This window comes from Camelus bactrianus, chromosome 7 (genome assembly GCF_048773025.1).
Source record: "Camelus bactrianus isolate YW-2024 breed Bactrian camel chromosome 7, ASM4877302v1, whole genome shotgun sequence".
Lineage (NCBI taxonomy): Eukaryota > Metazoa > Chordata > Mammalia > Artiodactyla > Camelidae > Camelus > Camelus bactrianus.
In genome coordinates this window covers 16,183,017-16,210,680 of record NC_133545.1, presented here as the reverse complement: position 1 = coordinate 16,210,680, position 27,664 = coordinate 16,183,017, and the positions used below count along the sequence as shown (strand labels likewise).

General features: G+C 33.7%; 1 protein-coding gene across 21 annotated transcripts in view; it reads left to right on the top strand.

Annotated features, from left to right (window-relative positions):
• Positions 1-27,664, top strand: part of AGBL3 (AGBL carboxypeptidase 3) — an 85,227-nt gene that overhangs the window by 2,846 nt on the left and 54,717 nt on the right. For 5 of the 21 annotated variants that reach the window (XM_045511006.2, XM_045511007.2, XM_045511032.2 and 2 more), the window contains 9 exons: positions 8,908-9,093; positions 15,379-15,486; positions 18,329-18,467; positions 19,651-20,430; positions 23,900-24,062; positions 25,197-25,323; positions 26,287-26,387; positions 26,561-26,673; positions 27,388-27,454. In XM_045511006.2, coding sequence (XP_045366962.1) covers positions 8,908-9,093; positions 15,379-15,486; positions 18,329-18,467; positions 19,651-20,430; positions 23,900-24,062; positions 25,197-25,323; positions 26,287-26,387; positions 26,561-26,673; positions 27,388-27,454 — 1,784 coding nt within the window. The other 16 variants (XM_074366974.1, XM_045511011.2, XM_045511008.2 and 13 more) reach the window with 16 other exon arrangements.

Genomic DNA, 27,664 nt, shown 5'->3' with positions numbered 1-27,664 from the left:
CTGATAAGACCTTAGGCAGATGAAAAATAAGAGAAAACTGGGAAAGTCAGATTGAATAATACAGGGAATTGTTATTCTCTTATTGGTAAGGAGAGAGAGATGTATTCACTTTTATAAGAATCTTTTGGAATGCAAACTTTTTTTTAAATTGAAACATAGTTGATTTACAATATTCTATTTCAAGTGTACAGTGAAGTGATTCAGTTATATATATATATTTTTTCAGGTTATTTTCCATTATAGATTATAACAAGATACTGAATATAATTCCCTCTGCTATTCAGTAAATCCTTGTTGCTTATCTATTTTATGTATACTAGACTGTATCTGTTAATCCCATACTCCAATTTATCCCTCCCCCTTCCCTTTCCTCTGTAGTAACCATAAGTTTTTCTGTGTGAGTCTGTTTCTGTTTTTTATGTACATTCATTTGTATTCTTTTTTAGATTACACTGTAAGTGATTCATATAATACTTGTCTTTGTCTGACTTACTTTACTTAATATGATATTCTCTAAGTCCATCCATGTTGCTACAAATGGTGGTATTTCATTCTTTATAATGGCTGAGTAATATTCCATTATATATAAATATACCACATCTTCTTAAACCAGTTGTCTATTGATGGGCACTGGAATTGCTTCCATGTCTTGGCTATTGTAAGTAGTGCTGCTGTGAACATTGGGGTGCATGTATCTTGTCGAATTAGAGTTTTCATCTTTTCTGGATTGATGCCTGAGGATGGGATTGCAGAATCATATGGTAGCTCTACTTTTAGTTTTTAAAGGAACCTCCATACTGTTTTCCATAGTGTGTGTACCAGTTTACATCCCACCAACAGTATAGGAGGGTTCCCATTTCTCGACACACTCTCCAGCTTTTATTATTTATAGACTTTTCAATGATAGTCATTCTGACTGGTATGAGGTGATACCTCATTGTGGTTTTGATTTATATTTCTCTGATAGTTAATGATTTTGAACAACTTTTTATGTGCCTTTTGGCCATCTGTATATCTTATTTGGAAAAATAAAGTCTTCTACCCATTTTTTGTTTGTGTTTTTTGTTTTTTCAGTATTAAGTTGTATGAGCTGTTTGCATATTTTGGCTATTAACCCCTTCTAGGTTGCATAGTTTGCAAACATTTTCTCCCATTTTGTAGATTGTCTTTTCACTTTGTTGATGGTTTCCTTTCCTCTGCAAAAGCTTTTAAGTATCATTGGGTCCCATTTATTTATTTTTGCTTTTATTACTTTTGCCTAAGAAAATATTGCTACAATTTATGTCCCAGAATGTTTTGTCTGTGTTCTCTTTCAGGAGTTTTATGGTGTCATGTCTTATATATAGGTCTTTAAACCATTTTGAGTTTATTTTTGTATATGGTGTGAGACAGTATTCCAATTTCATTAATTACATGTAGCCAGCTATCTTTCTACTTGTTGAAGAGACTATCTTTTCTTCATTGTGTATTCTTGCCTTCTTTGTCAAATATTAATTGACCATAGGTGTGTGGGTTTATTTCTGGGCTCTCTGTTCTATTCCATTGATTTGTATGTCTGTTTTTGTGCCACTGCCATGCTGTTTTGATTATTATAGCTTTGTAGTATAGCCTGAAGTGTGAAAGTATTATGCCTCCAGCTTGGTTCTTTTTCCTCAGGATTGCTTTGGCAATTCTGGGTCTTTTGTGTTTCCATATAAATTTTAGGATTATTTATACTAGTTCTGTAAAAAAATGTCATGGGTATTTTTATAGGGATTACATTAAATGTATAGATTGCTTTAGTAGTATGACCATTTTAACAATATTAATACTTCCAATCCAAGAGCATGGGATATCTGTCCATTTCTTTGAATCATCTTCAATTTCCTTTATCAGTGTTTTTTTTATAATTTTCAGTATATAAATCTTTTACTTGCTTGCTTAAGTTTATTCCTAGGTGTTTTTTCTGTTTTGATGCAATTTTATATTGCATTGTTTTTATACATTCTGATCTTTCATTATTAGCGTAAAGAAATGCAACATATTTCTGTATATTAATCTTGTATCCTGCTACCCTGGCTGAATTCATTTATTAATTCTGATAGTTTTTTAATGGAGACTTTAGGTTTCTCTACATAGAGTATCATGTCATCTGCAAATAGTGAGTTTTGCCTCTTCCCTTCCAATTTAGAAATACCTTTTATTTCTTTTTCTTCTCTGATTGCTGTGGCCAGGACTTTGTTGAATAGAAGTGGTGAGAGTAGGCATCCTTATCTTGTTTCTGAATTTAGCAGGAAGGCTTTCAATTTTTCACCGCTGAGTTTTATGTTGTCTCTGGATTTGACATAAATGGCTTTTACCATGTTGAGATAAGTTCTTCTGTACTTCTGTTAATGTTGTGTACCACATTGACTGATTTGCATATGTTGAACCATCCTTGCAACTCTGGAATGAATCCAACTTGATCATGGTGTATAATCCTTTTTAGATGTTACCGGATTTGATTTACTAAAATATTTTGTTGAGGAGTTTTGCATCTATATTCATCAAAGATATTGGCCTATAATTTTCCTTTTTTGTAGGGTTCTTGCCTATTTGGGGTATCAGGGTGATAAAGGCTTCATAGAATGAATTTGGGAGTGTTCCCTCTACTTCAGTTTTTTAGAATAGTTTGAAAAGGATAGGTATAAGTTCTTTATATATACCATAGAATTCCCCAGGGAAGCTGTTCAATCTTGGACTTTATTTGCAGGAAGTTTTTTTTATTACAGATTCTATATCACTTCTAGTAATTGGTCTGTTTTAAATTATCTGTTTCTTCTTGACTAAGTTTTGGCAGCCTATGTGTTTCTAGAAACTTGTCCATTTCTAGTAGGTTGTCCAATTTGTTGACATATAATTCTTCATAGTATTCTCTTACAGCTTTTGTATTTCTGTGGTATCAGTTGTTATTTCTCCTTTTTCATTTCTTATTTTATTTAATTGGGTCCTCTCTCTTTTCTTCTTGGTAAGACTGGCTAGAGGTTTGTCAATTTTGTTTATCTTTTCAAAATATCAGCTTTTGGTTTTTTATCTTTTGCTTTTTTTAAATCTGTTTTATTTCCTCCCTGATCTTTAATTTCCTTATTTCTGCTGACATTCAGTTTTGTTTGTTCTTTTTTTAGTTCTTTTAAGTGGTAGATTAGGTGTTTATTTGAGATTTTCCTTGTTTCTTGAGGAAAGCCTATATAGCTGTGATCTTCCCTTTTAGAATCATTTTGCTGTATCACATAGATTTTGTAAGGTTGTGTTTTCATTTTCATTTGTCCTGGGGTATTTTCTGATTTCATATTTGATTTCATCATTCATTCATTAGCTTTTTAGTGCCATGTTGGTTTTCGTGTGTTCATTCTTTTCCCATTTCCTTTCTGTGGTTGATTTCTAGTTTCATATCATTGTGGTCAGAAAAGATGCTTGAGATAGTATCTGCCCTCTTAAATTTGTTGAGGCTTGTTTTGTGACCTGTATGTGGTTTATCCTAGAAATCATTCCATGTGTGCTTGAAAAGAATGTGTATTCTGGGTTTGGGGGGTTGTTTGTTTCTTGTTTTTTTTGTTTTGTTTTGTTTTGTTTTGTTTTTGATGTAGTATCTTGTAGATGTCAATTAAGTCCAACTGGTCTGTTGTGTCATTTGGGACCTCTATTGCCTTACTGATTTTCTGTCTGGAAGATCTATCTATTAATGTTAGCAGGATGTTAAAAGTCTCCTATTACTGTTGTATTCTTGTCAAACTCTCCTTTTATATCTGTTAGTATTTGTTTTATATATTTAGGTGTTCCTACATTGGGTGCATGTATGTTAATGAGTATAAAATATCCTCTTGTATTGCGCCTTTATCATTATATAATATTTCTTCTTTGTCTTTCTTTGAGGCCTTTGTTTTAAAGGCTATTTTGTCTGATATGAGCATTGCTACCTCCACGTTCTTGTCATTTCCATTTGCATGAAAAATCCTTCTTCTTCCCCTCACTTTAAATCTGTGTGTGTCTTTTGCCCTAAAATGGGTCTCTTGTAGGCAGCGTATTGTAGGTTCTTATCTTTTTAATCTAATCTGCCTCTCTATGTCTTTTGATGGGAGCATTTAGCCCACTGGCATTTAAAGTAATTACTGATAGGTATGTACTTTTTCCCTTTTAAACCTTGTTTTCTAGTTAATTTTGTAGTTCTTTGTTCATTTCTTCTTTTTGTTTTTTCTTTAGTGGTTTGATGGTTTTCTTTTATATTATGCTTGGATTCCTTTCTTTTTGATTTTTGTGTGTGTGTGTGAATATGTTTTTGATTTGTGGTTACTTTGGTTTTCAAGTATGTTAACCTGCAACTATATCTACTTGCTTTAGAACTGATAGTCATACAACTTCAAACACATTCTAAAAGATCTACATTTTTATACTACCCACCACCCCACATTTTGTGATTTTGATGTCCTATTTTATATTTTCACGCTTATCCTTTTACTGTTAATTGTAGTTATAATCGCTTTTACAAATTTTTTATTATTTTTTAATCTATGTACTGGCTTATTTCAGTGATCTTCAATCCTTTTATATATTTGCCTCTCCTACTGTGATTTTCCCTTTCCTATAGATACTTGCTTCTTTTCTATTTAGAGAGAACATTTAATATTTATTTTAGGTATATGTGATATTTCTGTATTCTTCTATTTTTTGCTTGTCTGAGAAATTCTTTCTCTCACCTTCTATTCTAAATGATAATTTTGCTGGGTAGAGTATCCCAGGATGCAGGTTTTTCCCTTTCAGGACTTTGAGTATATCTTCCACTCCCTTCTGACTTGCAGAGTTTCTGCAGAGAAATCAGCTGGTAGCCTTATGGAGGTTCCCTTGTGACTCTGTTTTTTCCTTGCTGCCTTTAGAATCCTTTAACTTTTGCCATTTTAATTATGATATGTCTTGGTGTAAGTCACTTTGGGTTCGTCTTGCTTGGGATCCTCTGTCATTCCTGTACCTGTATATCTGTTTCCTTCTTTAGATTTCAGGAAGTTTTCAGCCATAATTTCTTCAAATACATTTTCAATCCCCTTTTCTCTCTTGTTTCCATTTGGAACCCCTATTATGTGTAGGTTGGCATGCTTCATATTATCCCATAGATCTTGTATGTTGCTTTCATTTTTTTCATTTGCCTTTCTGTCTGCTGTTCTGAGTGATTTCCATTATTCTGTTTTCAAGATCACATATTCATTCTTCTCTGTCATTTAGACTGTTAGTTATTGCTTCTTCATTATTTTTTATCTTGGCAATTGAATTATCTCCTTTTGATTGGTTTCTCTTTATAGTTTCCAGCTCCTTGTTGTAGTGATTTGCACTTCTATTGATAATCTTTCTCAATTTCTTTAGCATTTTTATTACCTCCTTCTTGAACTTGGAGTCTGTTTCATTATTCTTTCAGGGGATTTTGTCCTTTCAATGGAGTAGTTCCTCTGCTTTTTCATTTTAATTAACTTTCTCTAAAGTCTCTGAATTTAGGAAAAAGTTACCTACTGTGGTCTTGAGGGGATGTTTTTATGTGGGAGTGTCCCTGTGTAGACTGTGTGTGTCCAGTATTTTTGGTGGGAGTGCTGGCTTTGGTGTGGATGCCATGTCTTTCTTCAGAATGTGCTGACTGTTACCCCTTGATAGGGGGTGTGATTGGTGGTGTAGTGTCTAGAGCCTGTGCTTTATGTTAGGCGAGCCTTCTTTGCTCCATGGTTATCACCACCCTGTCAGTTGTGAGGTCTGCTCCTCGGTTTTTGGAGTAGAAGTCCCAGAGGTTGGGTTCAGTAAGGCTCTGTTGTCCTTAAGTGCCTGCTCTGTCCCAAAGGAGGTGACAGCTGAAGCAGGTGAGGCCCGTGTGGTCACAACAAACTTAAGCACCACCTGTGTAGGTTTCTGTGGTTCTGCCCAGAAGTAGCCCAAGGTTACATCCCTTTCTCTGTTGTGTTTGTCCCAGATCTAGTGCAGAGCTGTGGTAAGGAGTAGAATGGGGTGAGGATTGGGGCATTGTGCCTGCAGGAATTGAGGTGGCTGTGTTGCTGCCTGGGATGTGGGCTATCTCTGTGGCTGACTTCTCCCAGGACCCTTCTGCCCCAGATCTGGTGCTGAGCTGCAATGTGGAGTGGGCGGAGCCGGCTTGCTCTTGCTAGGAAACGAAGTGCTGTATACTCTTGGCCAGGGCCTGTCTGCCAGAGATTCAGCATTTAGCTGCTGCATGTTCTTGTGGCACTGCCTGGTGTGTATGCTGACAGTGGTTGCCACAGCTCTGAGGAGATCACACGCTAGGCACCCTGGTCTGTTTCTGTGTACTTAGGCTGAATCTTTGTCCTGATCTAATTGCAGGCTGTGGTGTGCAGTGAACGGGGACAGGGCATCCACCCCTTTGGATTGGGAAGTGCAGCAAGGCGGCAGCTGCTAGTACAAGGCTCTCTCCGCCCTGATTGTAAGCAAGCCAGCACGAGTGCACTCCTCACAGGGTCTAGGCTTCTCCAGCCCTTCTGTTTGTCTCAGGGATTTCCCAGCAGGCAAGGGGGCTTGTTTCCTCTCTACAGGACTCCAGGTCTGGGATGCCCAGATTGTGAGTCTGTCTGTTCCCTCCCCAGAGTGAGGGTCTGCATTGTGGACCTTCTCTTCCTTATAGATCCCTCTTAGGGGCACAGGTCCCACCCGATGCCTTTCTTTCCTGTCCTGGAGGAAAGATACATGGAGATCTTTCTTGCAGTTTTAGTTGTATAGGAGATATTCTGCCAGTTTCCAGTTAGTTTTCTGTGAGAATTGTTTCACACGTAGATGTCTTTTTGATGTATTTGTCAGGGGAAGTGAACTCCACGTCCTCCTACTTCATCATCTTGGTCCTCCCCTGAACTTTAGACTTTGGAGTTTTGTTTTAAGTTGATTTTTAATGAAACTAAATGAAAGTGGTCATTAGAAAAGACTTCACTTAACATAAGGATTTACCTTGACATTTCTTTAAGTAGCTCTTTAAACACATTTACAGTATGACTCAAGTTTTAATGGACACAATGTTTTAGAAGTACTTGTTTTTTTTAATTTAAGTATAGTCAGGTTACAGTGTTGTCAATTTGTGTACAGCATACTAGTTTAGTCTAGAAGTACATCTTTATTTAAATGAAGAATGCCTTAATAAAGAGTTTCCTTAATAAAGTCATTCATATGCAAATGCATGTGTATATGGCCATCTTGATGTATACCTGATTTTTAAAATTTTATATATTTCGAGTACTTTCAAATGCACATTAAAATATTTCTTCTAAATATTCATATATCTACCACAGATATTCTGTAATTGGAGATGGAATTTCTATCTTTTTTTTTTTAGCACCATTCTAAAACAAGTCTTTACTTTTGAGATAACCACTATTCTCAGTTTTATGTGTATCCTAGACCTTTTTTTTTTTTTTTGCATTTGTACTCAAACCTATACCCATATTCATAGAAAATTTGTAGTGTAGACTTCTTCCCCTACTTTTTTCTTTTTAAAATTTTGCCTATCTGTTGGAAGAAAGGAGTAACTCACTATTTTAACTAACATTTCCTTGGTTGCTAAAGAAATTGAGAATTATTTCATATGCTTGTCTATTTATATACTGCCTGGTAATGATTGCCCACTCATAGAAGTCTTTTTTTAACTTTGTTTACGTTACATCCATTGTTTAGAATTATTTTGATGTTAAGTTTATCATTATTCATTTGTGGCTCTTGATTTTTATATCTGTTTAAGCTACAAAGACCTTCCCTACACCAGGGTCATCAATATAATCATCCCAATTTCCTTTAATTTTATCTACTTACTTGAATTTTGGTATTTAATTTAAGAATAGTATGATATGGATCTAATTTTATTTTCTAATTCATAAATACCTCCCTTGCCACTTTTGAGCTATACTGTAAATTAGACAAAATGTGGTCTTTTCACATAATGGAATACTAGATGACTTTTAACTGTTGAATAAATGGCTCTATATAAAAATCCTTATAAGTAATAATCCTTAAAAGTAGAAAGGAAGGTAATATTATTCCTTATTTATATATAGTAAGGTTTATGTTCAAAGAGGCTGCATTGGCCAACCAAAGTCATATAGAAACAAAGTGGTAGAATAGAACTGAATTTGTCTGACTCATCATCTAATTGCTGTATCTGCTATTGTACAAAAAGTAGTGAAGAATTATCTAGCTAAAAATCCACATTTCAGAGGTGACAGAGCAAGAGGAGTCAGTGAGACAAAATGGAGAAGTGATTATGTGAAAGGTAGAAACAGCGTTCACTAGCAACCTTTGAGAATATAGTTCCAGCAGGTGGTGAGGAATTATGGTTAGTGAGTGTCATTTAACGCATTAGACAAATAGTTGCCAGTATGATTAAGTTTTAAGACTCAGCAATAGACAGTTTGCTAGAAAAGCTGCGAGAAACAAATGTCACTGGAGTAGCATTGAGAACTTAACATAAATTAGCAGGGAGGTAGGTGTAGCTCAGTGGTAGAGCACATGCTCAGCATGCATGAGGTCCTGGGTTCAATCCCCAGTATCACCTCTAAAAAATAAATAAGTAAGTAAAACTAATTACCCCCTGCAAAAAAAAAAATTAAAATAAAAAATGTAAAAATAAATTTAAAAAATTTTTGAAACCTGTATTTTAAAAAAAAACATAAATTAACAATACATGAGATCAATAGCTATTTTCTAGCTATTGTGAAAATTGTGACAAAATTTCATTAGTACTTTTTATTTTTGAAATGCCATGAAATATAAAATATTTTTAAAATATCCACAAATGTTCACAAATCAATGGCTTTAGAGGGAAAAAATAAACTATATTAAAAAATGATAGGAATTGGGGTTTTCCTTCTTGTCACTCATGATCGTGTTTGAATCCTTTTTCAGCCGACTCTATTAGTGACCCATTTTTCCCCCGGACCACACAGATACTATTGGAATATCAGCTAGGAAGGTGGGTGCCACGTCTTCGTAAACCACGAGATTTATATGGTGTCTCTTCTTCTGGTCCGCTGAGCCCAACACGGTGGCCTTACCACTGTGAAGTCGTTGATGAAAAAGTCCAGCATATTGGTATGTTCTTAACAGTTTGGGGGATTCAAACATTGGCAGACTTATTTTGCCAATCTTGATTTTAAAGAGGATACTCATGGTATTAGAACTGTGCATTCCAACAGAAACATAACATGATTATATATATGATATATATATATATAATTTAAAATTTTCTAGTAGCCACATTTAAAATGGCTAAAAAACACCAAGTGATAATGATTTCAAAAATATATTTTATGTAATCCAAATATATTCAAAATATTTTACATCATTTTTTTAATACAAGGTTGTCAAAATATGGTGTGCATTTATACTTACATTTCAATTCCAGTTTCTCCACATCCTTGCCAACACTTGTCTTTTGTTTCTTGGATAGTAGTCATCCTAATAAGTGTGAGATGATATCTCACTGTGGCTTTGAGTTATATCTCCCTGAATATTAGTGTGGTTGACAGTGCAATCTGTATTGAAATTCCAATGGCATTTTTTCTAGAAATAGAAAAACAACTCTAAATTCAGATGGAACCACAAAAGGCCACAAATAGCCATATCAGTCTTGAGAAAGAAGAACAAAGCTGAGGCATTGCACTTTCTGATTTCAAAATATATTACAAAGCCACAGTAACCAAAACAATATGGTACTGGCATAAAGACAGGCATACAGGCCTATGTAACAGAATAGAGAGTCCAGAAATAAATCCATTCATGTATGATCAACTGGCCTTTGACAAGAATGCCAAGAATACACACTAGGGGAAAGATGTTGAGAAAATTGGACGATATGCAATACACAAAAGGATGAAATTGGAACTTTATCTTATACAAAAAAATCAACTCACAACAGATTAAAGACAAACATTAAGACCTGAAACTGTAAAACTCCTGGAAGAAAACAAAGGGAGAGCTTCATGACATTGTTCTTGGCAATGATATCATGGATGTGACACCAAAAGCACAGGGAACAAAAGCAAAAAGAGACACGTGGGACTACTTCAGATTAAAAAGCTTCTGCACGCAAAGGAAACAAGACAGTGAAAAGGCAGCCTATGGAATGGGAAAAATATTTGCAAAACATATTTGATAGGAGTTCATCTCTAAAATACATAAATTTCTACAAACAAATAGCAAAAAACGAATAACCAGATTTTAAAATGGGCTTAAAAACTTGAATAGACATTTCTCTAAAGAAGACATACAAATGTCCAACAGGTATATTTATTGACTTTTTATATGAACTGTTTGATAACTTTACCCATTTTGTTATTGATTGCATTTTTTGTGTTCTTGATCTATAAAATGCTCTCTATATATTCAGGAGATGGGCTTACTATGTCATCTATGTTGCATACTTCTTTTTCTTAGTCATTTACCTTTCATCTTTATCATTCAGAAGTTTTTGATTTTTATGTAATCAGTGTATGTACCATTTTTCTATGACTTCTGGGTTTTATAATTCTCATGTTTCTCTTAACATTTTTCAGGTTGTATTTTTTGTGATTAATTTTTTTATTCATCAGGAATCCATTTTGATGCAAGAAGTGAGCTCCCGATCTAGTTCTGTTAACTCTAGCCAGTTGTGCCAACAAAATTAATCAACAATTTATCTGCTGATTGGAAATGCCACAGTTATTATATACTAAACTCCTAGGTCTGATTTTGAATTGTATTCTATTCCATTAACTTGTCTATTCATATGATGGCATGAAATCTTTATTACTGAAGCTTTAAAACTGTAAATTTATGTGGTAAACCTAGTTCCCCATCATTACTTTTTTCTTTTTCTTTAATTTTCCAATTTCTTGGCTACTTTTGCCTTACCTGTATTTCTATATGGAATTTTTTAAAAGCTTTCCTAGTTATCCCAAAATTAATATTGGTAACTTTGTGATCACATTACGTTTATAGATTAATTTAAGGAAGAGTGACAGCCTTACAATATTGCGTCTACCTATCCAAGAACAAGGTATGTCTCACTGTTTATTCTAATTTTCCTTTATCTCCCTTTATAGTTTTAAATTTTTTCCTGCACCTTTTCTAAGTTGTATTGTTAGGTATTTGGTTTTGTTGCTCTTTTAAATAGACTCTTTATTACATATTATTTTCTAACTTGTTTTGTAAAAGAAAATTAACTTTTGTGTACTTATTTTGAAACTATCCACCTCTTGTTTCTGATTTTTGAATTATTATGTATGTGCCAGATACACAGTTACATCATCTAGCAGTAATGTAATTAAATCTTTTCATTTCCAGTTTTTATATTTCATACTTTTTTTTTTCTTGACTGAATGCATTGACTGGTACTTTGAAAAAACACATAATAATTTTACATTCATCTTGTTCCTTATTTTAATGGGAATGCTTGTAGTGTTTTCCCTCTTAGCAAACTATAAACTGGTTTAAAATAAACTTCCTTTTGATCCTATCAAGGAGTATCCATTTATTCTTATATTATTAAACTTTACCAGGAATAATTAACTAAATTTTATTAAATGCTTTTTCAGCATCTCTTGGAAGAAAGAGTCATAATGTTCTCAGCTAGTGTGCTTGGTGAATTATGCTAGTAGGTTCCTTAATACTGAACCAGTAGTATATTATTGGAATAAACAGTTAATTGTTATGTATTATTTTTAGTGTGCTGCTGAATTCTGTTTGCCAGTATTTTATATAGTATTTTCCTTTAATATTCATAAATAAGATAAATGCGTAATTTTCTAACTTTTGTACTTTTTAAGGTTTTGTTATAAATATTACTCAAAATTCTTTCTCTTTCTCCATGTACTAGAATAATTTCAGTAATACGGCAATTAGCTGTTCTTTTAAGTTTAATAGAATTCTCCTAAAACTATCTGAGCATACTTGTTATTGTTGTTTTAGAGTTACAAAGAATATTTTTATTGTAAAACTTATGTTTCTTCTTTGTTAGTTTAGATTTTTCTGTCTATTCCAGGGACAGTTTTGGTTATTTGTATTTTTCTAGAAAAATAATGCTTTTCATGAAGAATTTTTGATTTATTTACATAGCCGTAGGCAAAGAATTCTCTTGTAATTGTTTTAATTTCCTTGGGATTTATCTTGTTAGTTTCATCCAAGAATCAATGTTTAAATGTATATTTATTAGTTCTATTGTACTATTTCCTAATTCATTAATTTATTATTTTGTATTCATCTAATTCATTTAGGTTTATTTTGTTCTTTATTTAACCCCTTGTTCTGTATTTACCTTCTTGTTTCCTAATATTTTATTATGAAAATTTCAAAGATAGAAATTGAAAGGCTAGAGAAACATTCAAAACCCACCAACTAGATTCTTTTTATGAATAATTTACCATATTTCTTTATCATATACGTAGCTAACTATCCATCCTTCTCTCTATCCATCATACCATCTTAGATTTTTAATTTATTTCAAGTAAGTTGTAGAATTCTAACATTTCACCTCTAAAATTCAGCATTTGTGATTCTTTTTTATTTTTGAGATAAATTCTACATTCAATGAAATGTGCAAATCTAAGTGTATCAGTCAGTGAATTTTATCAAATGCATAATCTGTGTAATCCAAACCCCTACCACAGTATACATTCTCACTACAATCACTGAAAAAATACAAATACTCAGGTGTCAATTTAAAAAAACATCTACAAGACTTGTATGCTTAAAATTACACAATGCTAAAGAAAGAAATCAAAGATCTAAATAAATCAAGAAATATAACGTGTTCACTGATTGGAAAACTCAATCTAATAAAGGTGTCAGTTCTCCGCAAATTGATATACAGGTTCCAGGCAATTCCTATCAAGATTATACTGTCAATCCAAACAAGATTATTTTAAAATTTATGTGGAAAGGTAAGAGAACTAGAATAGCTAAAACAATTTTGAAAAGAAGCATAAAGTGGGAGCAATAAGCCTATCCAATTTCAAGACCTTTTATGTAGCTACAGTAGTCAAGGCCCTGTTATATTAGTGGAGGGATCTATGTATACATAAATCAGTGGAACAGAATAGAGAACCCTGAAACAAAGCCACACAAATATGCCCAAGTGATTTTTGACAAAGGTGCAAAAGCAATTCAGTGGAGGAAAGTTAGCATTTTCAACAAATGTTTGAACATCCATAGGCAAAAAAGAAAATAAAATGAACTTCAATCTAACACTTTATACAAAAAAAATTAATTCAAAATGGATCACAGGCTTAAATGTAAAATATAAAACTATAAAACTTTTTAAAATAGAAAATCTTCACAATCTAGAACAAGGCAAAGATCAATAAGAAAAATCAGTTTTCAAGAGTGGCAAAACTATGCAATAATGAAAAAATAGTCCTTTCAACAAATGGTGCTGGAACAACTGGATAGGTGATCACTTGCAATGTGAATAAAGTTTGACCCTTACCTCACACCGTATAAAAAATTAACTCAAAATGAATCAAGACCTAAATGTAATAGCCAAAACTGTAAAGCTTTTAGAAAAAAACATAGAGCTAAATCTTCATGATCTTGATTTTGGCAGTGGATTCTAAACTATAACACCCAAAGTATAAGCCACAAAAACAACAATAAAAATGAATAAATTGGATTTTATCAAAATTTAAAACCTTTGTGCTACAAAGGAAACTATCAAAATGAAAATACAACTCGAATAATGGGAGAAAATATTTTCAAATTATCTGATAAATGACTTGTATTGAGAATATACGGAACTCATAACTCACAATTAAAGGATAACCTATTTTAAAAGTAGCAAGGGCTCTGAATAGACATTTCTCTGAAGAAGATAATCACATGGTCAATAAACACATGAAAAGGTGGTCATCATCTTTAGTCACCAGGGCAATGCAGATTAATACCACAGTGAGATACCACGTTACACCCACTAGGCTGATTAGAACCAGAATCAGATAACAAGTGTTGATGAGGATGTAGAGAAATTAGAATCCTCAAATCTTGTAGCCACTTTGGAAAACAGTTTGGCACTTCTCTAGGAAGTTCATCATAGAGTTACCATTTGACTCAGCAGTTCCATTCCTAGGCATATACCTAAAAAAATGAAAACATATGTCCCGAAAAAAGTACCTGAGTGTTAATAATGCCAACATTATTCATAATAGTCAGAGGTGGAAACAACCCAGGTGTCTATTCTGTACTCGTTCTCAAGGGCAGATATTTAGTTTTATATATCAAGATGTTAGAAAATGGCAAATAGCTGAAATACCCAAAATTTTCAGAATGGATGCTATATTATCAGTTCATGATTAATTTTGGTTTGATTTGATTAAATTTTCAGCTACTGAGAGTCTTTTAAATTTTAATTTGCTTTATTGCTTATTATCTGCTTATTTGGTTGTGTGATGTTCACTTAACCCTACAATGTTCAGTGATGTGTATTTGCATCAGTAGTCTAGTCTGTGCCTTTTCTGTAGCTAGACTTGACCCCTATGCATTGTGTCAGATACAGCTCTGTTGCTAAAACAGTTATACATATCATCCCCACAGTGTGTTCATCCAGTGATACTTGTTTCTTATCACCAAGTTTTTTTTCTTAATTGTTTCAGTGAACGTATTTGGGATCATAGAGGCTGGCTCCTTCTATTAGAGCATATTTATACCCAGAGCCAAGCATAGTCTGACATACATCAGCCAGTAATAAAAGAGAAGTAGGAGAGTGAGTCACCACCAAATTCTTGTCCACTAAAAAGTGGGAACAACTTAGGGCAGTTGGGCTATGAAGTCATTTTTTTCCCAATCAGATAGATCATGGTCTACAGTTTGGTCCTGAAAAGAATGAAGAGTAGGAAGGCTGGTATAGGTAAAGAAGAAGGTGAGCTCCTTCCTATGGGGAGACAAAAGAAACCTGAACTATGTATATTAGCTTAGCAAACAACCATTATTAAGGAGGAGGCTGAAGATGCAGGGAAAGGGAGAATAAAAGGTGGAGCAAGATCCCCAGAGGTAGGTTAGAAAGGGATCAAGCACCCAGGAGAAATAGAAACTTTGGTATATATGATGACACAATGTGATGATGACACAAAATAACCATGAGCCAAAATAACTATGATGACATAAGATAACCATGAACTACTCACTACAATAATTTGGAACCAGGGTGCAAATGAAGTGTTAGGGGTTTTGTTAAAGTGTGACAATGCTCATTGTTACTTCCAGTAAACCCTTGGTAAAATCTAGCCTTTCATAAAACACTAAAATTTTAGCCTAGATCTACCAGTGAATAATTTGAAAATATACAGTAAATTTTTCCTGTTTTATTTTGAAGTCATTCAAATAATGTTCTCTCTCTTTTTTTCCCAGATTGGACTCCTTCTTATCCTGAGCCAGTGTACATCCCAACAGGCCTGGAGATGGAACCCCTTTATCCAAACTCCAAGGAAGATACTGTGGTTTATCTAGCTGAAGATGGTGAGTATATGAGACATGTTGCTATCAAATATAATTGGGCTAATCAGTTACCTGGGCTAATCTCTTAGTTATATGTTTTGCTGTTTATAGTGGAAATTGCAGATTACTGGGAAGTCTCTGACTCCATGAACATGTTTTGTTACACATTGATCCAAATGTTGATTGAGTGCTAATTGTATTCTTGAAGGTAAGTATTGTAGTTTATGCAAAGTTACTTAAAAATAAAGCATCATGTTGACCGTGGATGGAATGTAGAGGGACTTAAGCTTCACATCAGTTTTCCAAGATAAATCCAGTAGAGTTTTCTGCCACTCTTGTTCCCTTTCTATCGGTACGTCATGTTCATGCAATCTTTCAAATGGTTTATTTTCATTTCATACCAGTTTGATGCATTTCTTGGGATTCCCATCTTTAAAAGAGGAAAATATTTCACATTGCAAATAACATCTAAGTTCATATCTCAGGAGAATGTTCTTAACACTCAGGATCAATAATTGCACTTTGAGAGCTCTGGTAATACAGAATCTCTGCTTTACGATAGAGTATGCTAATCACAAACATAGAAGTCTCAACCTGTATTCTAAACTGTGCACCAACATAAGGGAGTGTGGGACTCCTGTACAATCTCACCATCACATTTTTATATGTTAGAGTATATATTAAAGGTAACTTCCAGGGAACATACGTATTTTCTTTAAAGAGCTAGCAAAACAGAAATTCACAGGGATTGCTTCTTCTACAGTAAGCAGTTCCAGAAACTGTATACTTGAGCATTTGTAAGCAATTGGAGTGAGAGAAGCACCTCTGATTTTTTAAAACTTCGTTTCAAATATTTACATAGCTAAGCTACCTTAGAACTTCCACACACAACTGAGATCTAATGTAAAATTACAGTAGTTGAGGTGAGTCAGTCAGGATCTTGTCAGGAATTGGATTTTATACTTGGGGTAATTCAAGAAAGTTGAAAGAAAGGATAACTTAAAAAAGGATGGGCAGAATTAAGGGAGACTTTCTAAAGGATGGTGAAGCAACAACATAGAATTGTCGAGAGAACAGAACCATTATTTCTCTTAGGCTTGAAAGGGTAAGAGAACAGAATGGTTTCCAGACCTGGAGCTGTAGGAGAAGGAAATCCCCAAACAACTGGATATACAGACTTCTGGGTTGACATTTTTTTTTCTTTAAAGATACTGTTCCATTGTCTCATGACATCTGTTCTCTTTAATAGAAAGCCAGCCATGATTCATATCATTGTTCCCTATATATGATACATCTTTTTCTCTCTGGCTTTTTCCAACAATTTGACTGTGACCTGCCTAAATTTGGTTATCTTTGTATTCATCCTGCTTTGAGTTTATTGAACCTCTTGGAGCCATAGTCTAATAGGGTTTTTTGGTTTTTTCCAAATTTGAGAAATTTTCAGCCATTATTTCTTCACATATTTTTTCCATAATAGTCTTTCTCTTCTGTCCTTTGGAATTCCACTTACATATATGTTAGACTTCTAGCTATGTCCCAGGTGTCACCAGATCTTTGTTCTTTTTTTCTTCTCTGCCCTTGTTTTCAGTTCACTGAATCTTCCTTTTGCAAAGTTCAATTTCTTTTAAGCCCATTTAGTAAATCTTTTATTTCCGTCATTGTACTTTTTATTTCTAGAATTTCCGTTTTGTTCTATTTATAGTTTCTATTCCTTTTTTAGAGATTACTTGATCTATTTATTCATTATCTTTTCCTTTAAGTCTTAACATATCTTCAAAGTCCCCTCTGTTAATCCTACCATCTTGGTTATCTTGGGGTCTGTTAAATATAGCAGGGTTACATTTTCCTGCTTCTCTGTATGCTTCATAATTGTGGACTGTATGTGAGAAATTGTGAAAAATACGTGGTAGGAGTCAGTATTATGTTCTTTTTAAAAATTATCTTGTATTTTGTTCTGGTAGGCAGCTAAATTGCTAGCAAATCATTTTGCATCTTTTAGGATTTTTTTTTAAATATAAAAACAGGTATATTTTCATTTTGTCCTTAGTTCTAGGTCATGGCCCTTACTCCTGAATATGATTCTTATGCCTAATATACAACCTTTCTGAAGTCACAACTGAATGGCTGAGGTGCCCAGTGAAGTCTTTCTATGCTGGACAGGTTGGAATTCCACTATGTCCTAGAATGTTATGTCCTCTGGTATCTCAGTTCCACAGGATAGCACTCTGTTCTATCTTCCTTGGTCTTATCCTGTGCTTGACAGCCAAGCCCTCAGCCAAGGACTGGGGAACCACCAGGTAAACTATTGAAGCCCTCCATGTCTTCTCTCTGGTTACCCAAGATACCAATTTTAGAAGCCCCAGACAGCAGTCTTGCCTCCTCAGCTCAGCAAGACTGTTATGCTGTTCTTAAGTGCCGTCTTCCTAGGAGGTAGTTAGAAAGTACGCCTAGGGAGAAAACCAGAATTAAACATGGGCTTATTTCATGTAGTTATCTTCTTTCAAGAACCCGATTTGGTTGTGGTCTGTATGTTGTCCACATTGATGAAAACAATTCATTTTTTTGTTCCGGTTTGATAGTCATTTGCAGTGAAAGGGCAAGTTCAGGACCAATTACTTCATTATAACCAGAAGTTGAATAAGTATTTTTAATGTGAGAAAGATATGAATTTTTTTAGGCATTGCTTTTCTAGTCTAAATACTCTTAGACTTTCTTACTTCAACATAAACCTATAAGCTAATGTCAAATATGTTAAAATTTACAATCCTTAGTGACACTTCAATTATACTGTGGCTCCAAACTGTGCAAAATAGCCTGTTTACTTTAAATATGGCTTGATACCTTTATGGTCTTCTCTCATCAGCCTACAAAGAGCCGTGTTTTGTGTATTCCCGAGTTGGGGGCAACCGGACACCCTTGAAGCAGCCTGTGGATAACTATGATGATACTTTGATGTTTGAAGCAAGGTTTGAGAGTGGTAATCTACAGAAGGTAGTCAAAGTGTAGGTTTTAATTATTTTTATTTGAGGAGCTAGTCTATCAAGTATTATTTTCTGTGTTAGGTACATTAAAGTTTCATGTATCCATTACTGAGCTGTAATTCCTTGAAGTATAGATGCTAATTAGAGATTATTGGGAGGGGGGGAGTATAAAAGATTCTGGATTTATGCAATTCTGAGAACTATGAATTTAAGCAGGTCTCTGTACTGTACATTTTCAGTATATCAATCTGAATTATCATACACACTGCTCCTCAAACTTTTTAATGGAATAGTTCTTCAGATGAGTGTTCCACAAAATATGCTTGGGAACATGCATGCAATCCAAGGATATTCTTTTTTAAAAAATTTTATGAAAAATTTTAAACCCGCAGTTAAGTACAGAGCATATTATAGTTCCACATTAACTACCACATACCCATACCTAGATTCAACATTCAACAAGGTTTCAACATTCATTTCACCTATTCCTAGTTCACAGTTTATAACTACACACACATGCAGTAAGTGCATAATGCTGACAGAATAGGAAGTCACTTGGTAAAGAAAAAAAAGTCACAACTAACCAAGAAAGTTGTTATACGTATTAATAATATACTAGTGAAATTATTTTGGCCTTTATTTTTAAGTATTCTCAGTGACTAAGTATGCGGTATGCAAATAGTTACCAAATACAGTTCCTGTCCTCACAGAGTTTAAAATTTTGTAATCCATTTGCTCATATTAATTTATATGTTTTAAATCTTTCTTAGTGATAAATATTTCAAATTCCTAGAGTTAGAATCTAATATATAACAAATGTCCGAAATAAAAAAAGAAAACATTGGACTTTAATTCAGTTTTGAGAACTCGTTAATCATTTTCTTACAGGAAATATAATTGGGTTGAAATTACGATTTTTATCAAATGCCCATTTTTCATGTGTTCTCTGAAATTACAGAGGAATAAAAAGGCTTTAGAATTAGCATAGAAGCAGTTTCACATCCAATAAAAGAACATTTCAAACCTTTTATCTTTAGCAATCATTTGCTATTGGATGCTGCCTAAATAAACACTGCTTCCCAAATAAAAAGCTCCCTATGAATAGATAATTTATTATTTTTATGTTTATTACTTTTATTCATTTAAACTTCAGTGTCATTTTTACATTTTTATGTGCTTTTCCCCCCTTCCTTTTGTGTATTAGGGCAGAATATGAGTACCAGCTGACTGTGCGCCCTGACCTGTTCACAAATAGACACACCCAGTGGTACTATTTCCAAGTCACTAATACCCAAGCAGGAATAGTCTACAGATTCACTATTATCAATTTCACGAAACCTGCTAGTCTTTATAATCGAGGTATGCGCCCACTGTTTTATTCTGAAAAAGAGGCCAACACTCATAATATTGGCTGGCAGAGAATAGGAGACCAAATCAAGTACTATAGGAACAACCAGGGACAAGATGGGCGCCACTGTTTCTCTCTTACATGGACGTTTCAGTTTCCGCACAACAAAGATACCTGCTACTTTGCTCACTGTTACCCATACACTTACACCAACCTGCAAGAATACCTTTCTAGCATCAATAATGACCCAGTACGGTCAAAGTTTTGTAAAATACGTGTCTTATGCCACACGATTGCTAGAAACATGGTGTATGTTTTAACGATTACTTCCCCCTTGAAGAACACTGACACAAGAAAGCGAAAGGCCGTGATTCTGACTGCAAGGGTACATCCAGGAGAAACCAACAGCTCTTGGATCATCAAAGGCTTCCTGGATTATATTTTAGGAGACTCAAGTGATGCACAGTTGCTTCGGGACACTTTCATCTTCAAGGTGGTACCCATGCTGAATCCAGATGGTGTGATTGTGGGAAACTATCGGTGTTCCTTAGCTGGACAGGATTTAAACCGCAACTATACATCTCTCCTGAAGGAATCATATCCTTCTGTTTGGTATACCCGGAACATGATCCGTAGGTAAAATAAACCTCAGATTACCCTCTGCTTATGTAGTAAACCAGATAGTAAGAATCCCCCTTGTTTTACTCTAGCTTTTCTTAAGATTTAACTAATAGCTACTTAACTTTTCCTCATTCTTCCCAACTCTGCTTATACACCTTTCTGGCAATATGCCACTAGATTAACTAGCTTTCTTTTGAAAAATGAAATAGAAATAAAATAGAACATTTTAATGACTTTGTGAAACGTAGTTAAATTTGCATATCCCAAATTTGGTTTCTTGCTAAAGCTGATGGTAGCACTGATGTTTACTTTGGGATCCTTGAATCCCTTATATGTAAAAATTAATTATGTCCCACAGAGTCTTCTAGCGCTATGTTGACCATATATTGCTCTATGATGAGTCTTTTTACTAGCCAGTTACATAGCTCTTTAAACTTTCATGAATAATAATCTTATTTGCCCCTAGAAAAAAATGAACAGCTTTACATTTTCTACAGAATCCAGGATGGTAAAATGCACATAATATTTAAATATTTGTTAAATTACTGGGTGAATTTTAATAGATTGAAGTAATAATAATCATGAATAGACATTGCTAGCATAGAAGGATTTATTGGAGTCAAAGAACAACCATTCCAAGTCCAAAGCCTCTTAACCTTTTTGGTTAAGAATTTGGAGACTGGAGTCAAAACGTATCATATTGGAATCCCTGCTATATCATTTGCTAACTGTATCTTGAGCAATTTAAAAATAAATCCAAATCTCAGTTTTCTCATCTATAAAGGGGGAATAATAATACCTCACAGATGAGAGGATTAAATGAGAATATTATTACTAAATTGCCCAGAATAAAACCTGAAACATTAGAAGCTCTAAATATATTCAGTGTTTCATCAAATGTAAAAAGAAAAAAAAAAGTTGTTAATGAATTAGATATAGATGTAAAAACTCTGTAAATTATTTAGGATTGTTTAAGTATTACAGTAGTAAGTACTAGTGTTTATATCCTCATCCTGCTTTGTTACCAGGGCCACTAGTGCAAGCACAAGAGCCCTGTTTCAAGGAGGAGGACCTCAAGGATACCTCCAGTTCCTCAGAGGGGCTGACAGGCTTCAAGAGGCTTCAAGGCTCCAGTTATCATAGTTCAGCCTCGGCTTTCCCTTTCATGTTAATCCTCTGATCTGCTTAGACGCTTGGGGAGTGAAGTGCACAAATGTGGACTTCAGGATTCCCTTAAAGTCATTTGGGAATATTTAAGCAATAAAGAATAACCCTGATGATGGCAGACAATGAAAAGAAAGCTGAATAAATGCATTGTGGTATCCTGGATTGGATTCTGGGACAGAAAGAGGACATTAGTGGGAAACTAGTGAAAGCCAGATAAGGTTGGGAGTTTAATTAATAGTAATGTACCAATGTTAGTTCCTTAGTTTTTGACAGTGTACCATCGTTATGTGGTATGTTAACATTAGGGGAAACTGGATAAGGGGTAAATGAAAACTCTCTATTAATTTTGGCAATTTGGTATAAATCTAAAGTTATTCCAAAATTCAGAGTTTATTTTTTTATAGAAAGGGAGCTTATGGGATGCCTATTAGAATGTTTATAATGTCTGCTTAATGCTCTTTGACATTAAGGGTGCCTGGCCCAACACAAGACGGATTACAGGCCCTTGGCTTGTCTCTATGGAAAATATTTTATATGTCTTAGTTCTCCTCAGATTGCCTTGTAAGGAGGTTAAAGCAGGAATCTATTCAGTAAGTTTCAGAAAGACTTCCAAAAAAGAGAACTACCTTAATGCAGGCATTAAGAATCATAGACAGATAAAATGGAATAAAAAGTCAGTCACATATGTGTGGAAAGGTGAGCAGCTGTAAGTATATCTAAAATTAAATTTATTTAAAGTATTTGAGAATTATAGTAGATTTTAGTATAGGATACTTAGTGTAAGAGATTAGAGTATCTTACCTGTGAGTTAAAAAAAAAAGTTTCTAAAGTGATTTAAGTTAGTATAAGATGAAAAACGCTAATATCCTTCCTGTTTCACTTCAAAAGTAGTAACATTTCTTTGGCAATTAACTACTTAGAAGTTTCTTTTGACTTACAGGAAACGAAAATCATTAAAACGGGGGAAACAGTTTAAAAATGTACAGTATATCTCATTTAAGGAGCTAACTTAAAATTCTTACTTTATAATCTAGTTCTTTTTCTAAAAACTTGTAATCATTTAGTGGCTTTAGGTCAATCTTTTGTTATCAGTTAAAATTTATTGGGCACCAAGTGAAAAAGAATAATACATGTAACAGACTTCAGTTTGGGATTTCACTGTAGTTTAAAGGAGTATTTTTTCAAACAGAAGCTGTACTTTGAATATTTTGATTTTAGGTTTTAATGTTTTTGTTACAAAAGTAATACATTTCATATTACTAAAAATTGCTAACATTTTGTATTTATTCTTCCAGATGTAACAAGTAGTTATGTGTAATTTCAGTTATTTAAATGATATAATAATGCTATTCAAAGTTTGGAAATATGAAAATAAAGACAGACATGCCCATAATCCTCCACTTTTTTACCTTTTGAAAGCCTATTAGCTATTTTCATCAACCAGTTTGGGGGCTTATTTTTTTATTACTTTAATATTCATTGAATGCCTATACAGGCTAAGAATTGTGCTCTTAAGAAATGATTTCTTTAAATTGTTTATTAGAAACTGACCAGAAAACCAATCACTTCAAACTTTGGTACCATTTTTCTCAAAATAATACCTATTCATCACATTAATCAAGAGTTAAATACTAATTGGCTTCAGCACTAAGTCATCAGGCACTCAAGTTTTAATACATAATTGAGTACTTGTGTGCACAGCACTGTTCTAGATGTTTTGAAGCATTCTCTATCCTTAATAAGACTTAATATCAAAAATATAAAAACTTAACCTAAAAACTTAACCTAGACAAGTGCCAAGTAAATGGTACCAATATTAAGTGCTATAGGAGTTCAAAAAAAGAAAAATTGATGGACTTGACTAGTTAGAGAGGAAGTGAGATGCGAGGTCAGTGTTGAGGGATGAGGGGTAGTATTTACGTTTACAAGTTTTGAGGAAAGAAGGTATTTTAGTCGGAAAGAATCTCTGTGAGAGCTAGTGGGCAAAGTTAGGAATGAGCTTTCTGTCTACAACAGAAAACAAAAAAGCAGAGGGATTCCTGTTGGAGAAAGTCTTGGGAGTAAGGTAAATTTTGTCCTTATAATGGAAGGCTAAACCATTCATATTTTACATTCAATTAATAGGAACTTATTGTAGGCGTTTAAAAATTATATATTAATCATAATATGCAGTATGGGTAAGAAGAGAAAGAAACTAAAAACTAGGATATCAAAAATTCTGTTTATTTGGATATTAGACTTGTAAATCCATAGTTAAAACCATAGAAGAAAAATGCAAAGGTAAAATATAGTAACTTGTCCTTTTTCTTCTTGGTAGATTGATGGAGAAACGAGAGGTTATTTTATATTGTGACCTTCATGGCCACAGTAAGAAAGAGAACATCTTCATGTATGGCTGTGACAGTAGTGGTAGGTGTAAAGCTTTATACCTACAGCAACGAATCTTTCCACTTATGCTGAGCAAAAATTGTCCAGATAAAGTAAGCACCTTTAAGATTTTTGTCTCCTTTACTACATGTTGCCCATGTGAGACAGAAGAATGGATAATCTTACTCAGTAAACTGCTTTTTTATTTAGTTATTTTGACTGGTTTATACAATTGACCATAAGAAAGCAACTATGTGAAATGTTTAGTTACCAATAATTGGAAATATGAAGGAAAAAATGCCCATTACCCACCACCATATACTTCATGATAAAAGACTTTTCCTCCTAAGGCCAGGAACAAGGCAAGGATATCCACTGTTACCCCTTCAATTCAGCCTTATACTGGAGGTCCTAACAAGTGCAGTAAGGCAAGAAAAAGAAATAAAAGGCAGACAGATTGGAAAATAGTGATGATGATGTGACTGGCTTCATAGAAAATCCAAAGCAATCCACAAAAAAACACCTAGAAGTACTGAGTTTAGCAGTGTCATAGGATACAAGCTCAACCCACAAAAACCAAATGCATTTCTATATACTCACAAAGAACAACTAGAAACCAAATTTAAAACAGTGCCATTTACCATAGCTCCAAAATAAATGAAATACTTAATGACTGCAAGGGGACGGCAAAGGGGAGTCTTTAAGAAGTAATGAAATTGTTCTATATCCTGACACAAATCTATACATGTATGAAAGTTCAAAGAATGGAACACAAAGTCAATTTTTTAAATTATATGGTAAGTAAAATTTCAAAAACTCATTGTATATGCTGATGTTATAACAATCAGGAAAACTTTCAAGTTATCTTTCATATGAAAATAAAGCATCTTTATTCTATTCTGAAAATTAAACACTGATCTTGATTCCTAAGCATGTTTAGGCTCCTTCCTATAACCTTTTTAAAGTCAGCACTATCAAGAATTAACTGGTTTTGAATGATTATATTATATATAGATTAAAAGTAAAATGTTATTGCCAGAATTCAAATCTTTTGTTCTCAGAAATGTAAATATGTCATCCTTAAAATGAGTTCTTTCCATTGGTCATGAAATAAAAGTAGCTTCTGAAGCTTTAGAGAGAATTAACTGCTTTTGCACAACTAGGCATTCCATTTTCAACCCTACTTCCTAAGAAAGACATTGTGATTAGAAAAGCAGTGGGTCTCATTTTTATTTGCTTCTTTCCAGTTTTCATTCTCAGCTTGCAAGTTTAATATTCAGAAGAGCAAAGAGGGAACAGGAAGGGTGGTAATGTGGAAAATGGGAATCAGGAACAGCTTTACCATGGAGGCCACTTTTTGTGGATCTACTCTGGGTAAGATCAAGGATTCTCATTCATGACTGTCAGAGGTTTAAATCAGAGACATTTTTAATGTAAGCCTACTAGTGTAGACAACTGAATAGTGAGCACTTTCTTCCTGCTTGGATACATTCTAATATCAATTCTATAAATAGGATGAATAAACAGACTCCTACTATACGTATCTCTATCGCATCATTTTCCTTTGTTGAGAAGAGGAAGTTTTAGCATATGTGTAGAATACCTAAATGGTTGTTTCATAAACTAAGAATTTTTTTAAGGGGTTCCTACAAATGGCTATAATGATTGCAGGAAAAAGCAATGCTTATACTTAAAATACCAGGACAGAAATATTTTTAGTGGATTTGCAGTTTGTAAGGCAAAATAGACTGGGCTTTATTTTGTTTTTTGTCAATTTATATTTTAATTGGTTCCTTGAACTAAAAATAAAAGTTTGCTCTAGCTGCATTTAAGAAAGCTTTTAGTCACATCTAACATATCCTTAGAATGCTCCATATTAAGGTGACTGGCACATTATTAGAAAATGTATTAGCTCAAAGGAAAGTGTTAGAAATCATACATGTAACTTCTGGCTAGTTTTTAAAGCACCTTAAAATTGATATAACATTATTAATGATGATGAAAACATTAAAATATTTACCCAAGTTTTTCTCTGAGTAATTATTAGGGTGCTTATAACTGGTAACCAAGTATTCCATAACTTTCTTATTGAATTTTCTTCTGCTTTACAACATAGACGAATCTGTATTAAGTCACCTTTGGCCAAAATGGTGGAGAGGGAACGAGCGAAAGCAATATGCTATTAAATGACCTGCCCTAGCAGAAAATCCAAAGGGCAGAATATGGAATCATACCAGATGTGTTGGTTATACTCTCTGTTTTGCAACTTAGGCCTGCCCGCTAAGAAAAAATGTTTAACTCACCCTCAAGGATGGATAAACTTACTGATTTTTTTAGGTAATAAAAGAGGCACTCATTTCAACACAAAAGACTTGGAGTCAATGGGATATCATTTTTGTGATTCTCTCTTGGACTACTGTGATCCAGACCGAACTAAGGTAAGTAAAGTCCATTTGGTAATACATCAGACTCCAGCCTCTCATGTAATGTACCCTGCCTGTAGGCCTACAGTAGTTTATTCCTTTTTAATATCCTAAGGTCTGTAAGTATTCAGTTAGTTTAATTAGGAAACAGCTACTTTATAATTAACTCATTTATCATTTTCCCCTAGTATTATCAGTGCCTAAAAGAATTAGAAGAAATGGAAAAACATATAAACTTGGAAAAAGTTCTTGATGATTCAGATACTTCTCTGAAAGAAATTACATTGGATCTAGAATCCAGGTTAGTCAACATGGTGGAAGTAATGTAATTTGTTGTGCTGTTTTACTATGCCCTTTATAATAATACTAGGATATAATTGTTAGTCTGTACTGAAAATCCTGGCAATACATGGAGGAAAATTCTTCCCATGTTCTTTATTTTAGCCAGACCTCATCAAGACTTCATTTATTCACTTAATATTAATTGAGCACTTACTATGTTCTATACGTGAAAGACATACTCAAATTGTTTTTAATGCTGTCATTACCCACAGAGAACTGACACATTTATACAGATGCCATATAAATACTCTAAGTTAATGAATAACAAATGCAAAATTTAATGTGAAGGGAACGTTATTGGAAGAAGGAAGGTACTCATTTTAGTACAGTTCCTGTAGGAAAAGCAGAAATGTTTGATTCATCTTTATTTATAAATTTTCAAACTTTGAGTTAGTGCCCCTGCAACCTCCAGTGGTGACTAATAAGTCTGTTTGCAGATAGAGCATCATTCTGAACTCATTCTGTTTATATTTGATGAGTTCCAGTGAATTTGAGCCTTCTTCTAATACTCTTCTAGTGCCTAGAACTACTAAACATCTATACCACCTTGTAAATACTCTTCTTATAGTTAGAACTATTTCTAACATGCAATAAGATAATAAAGTAACAGTTGAAATTTTAAAGTACCACCAAAAGATTCTGTAAATTAAAATAATATATTACTTTTTTGTAGCAGCCGTGGCTCTGACAGTTCAGAATCCAACGACTCTCAGACTGATCTTCTCAAGTTAAGTTCTCAGGTATGATTGAAAATTTCTGCCTTTGATATGGATATGCTACATACGTACTCTTATTACTGTGACTAACAATCAGGGGGAAAAAGTTTACAGTTGTATAGTTACTATATGCCAGTAACTGTTATTTTCTTTTTTTTTTAACATTTTTTATTGATTTATAATCATTTTACAATGTTGTGTCAAATTCCAGTGTAGAGCACAATTTTTCAATTA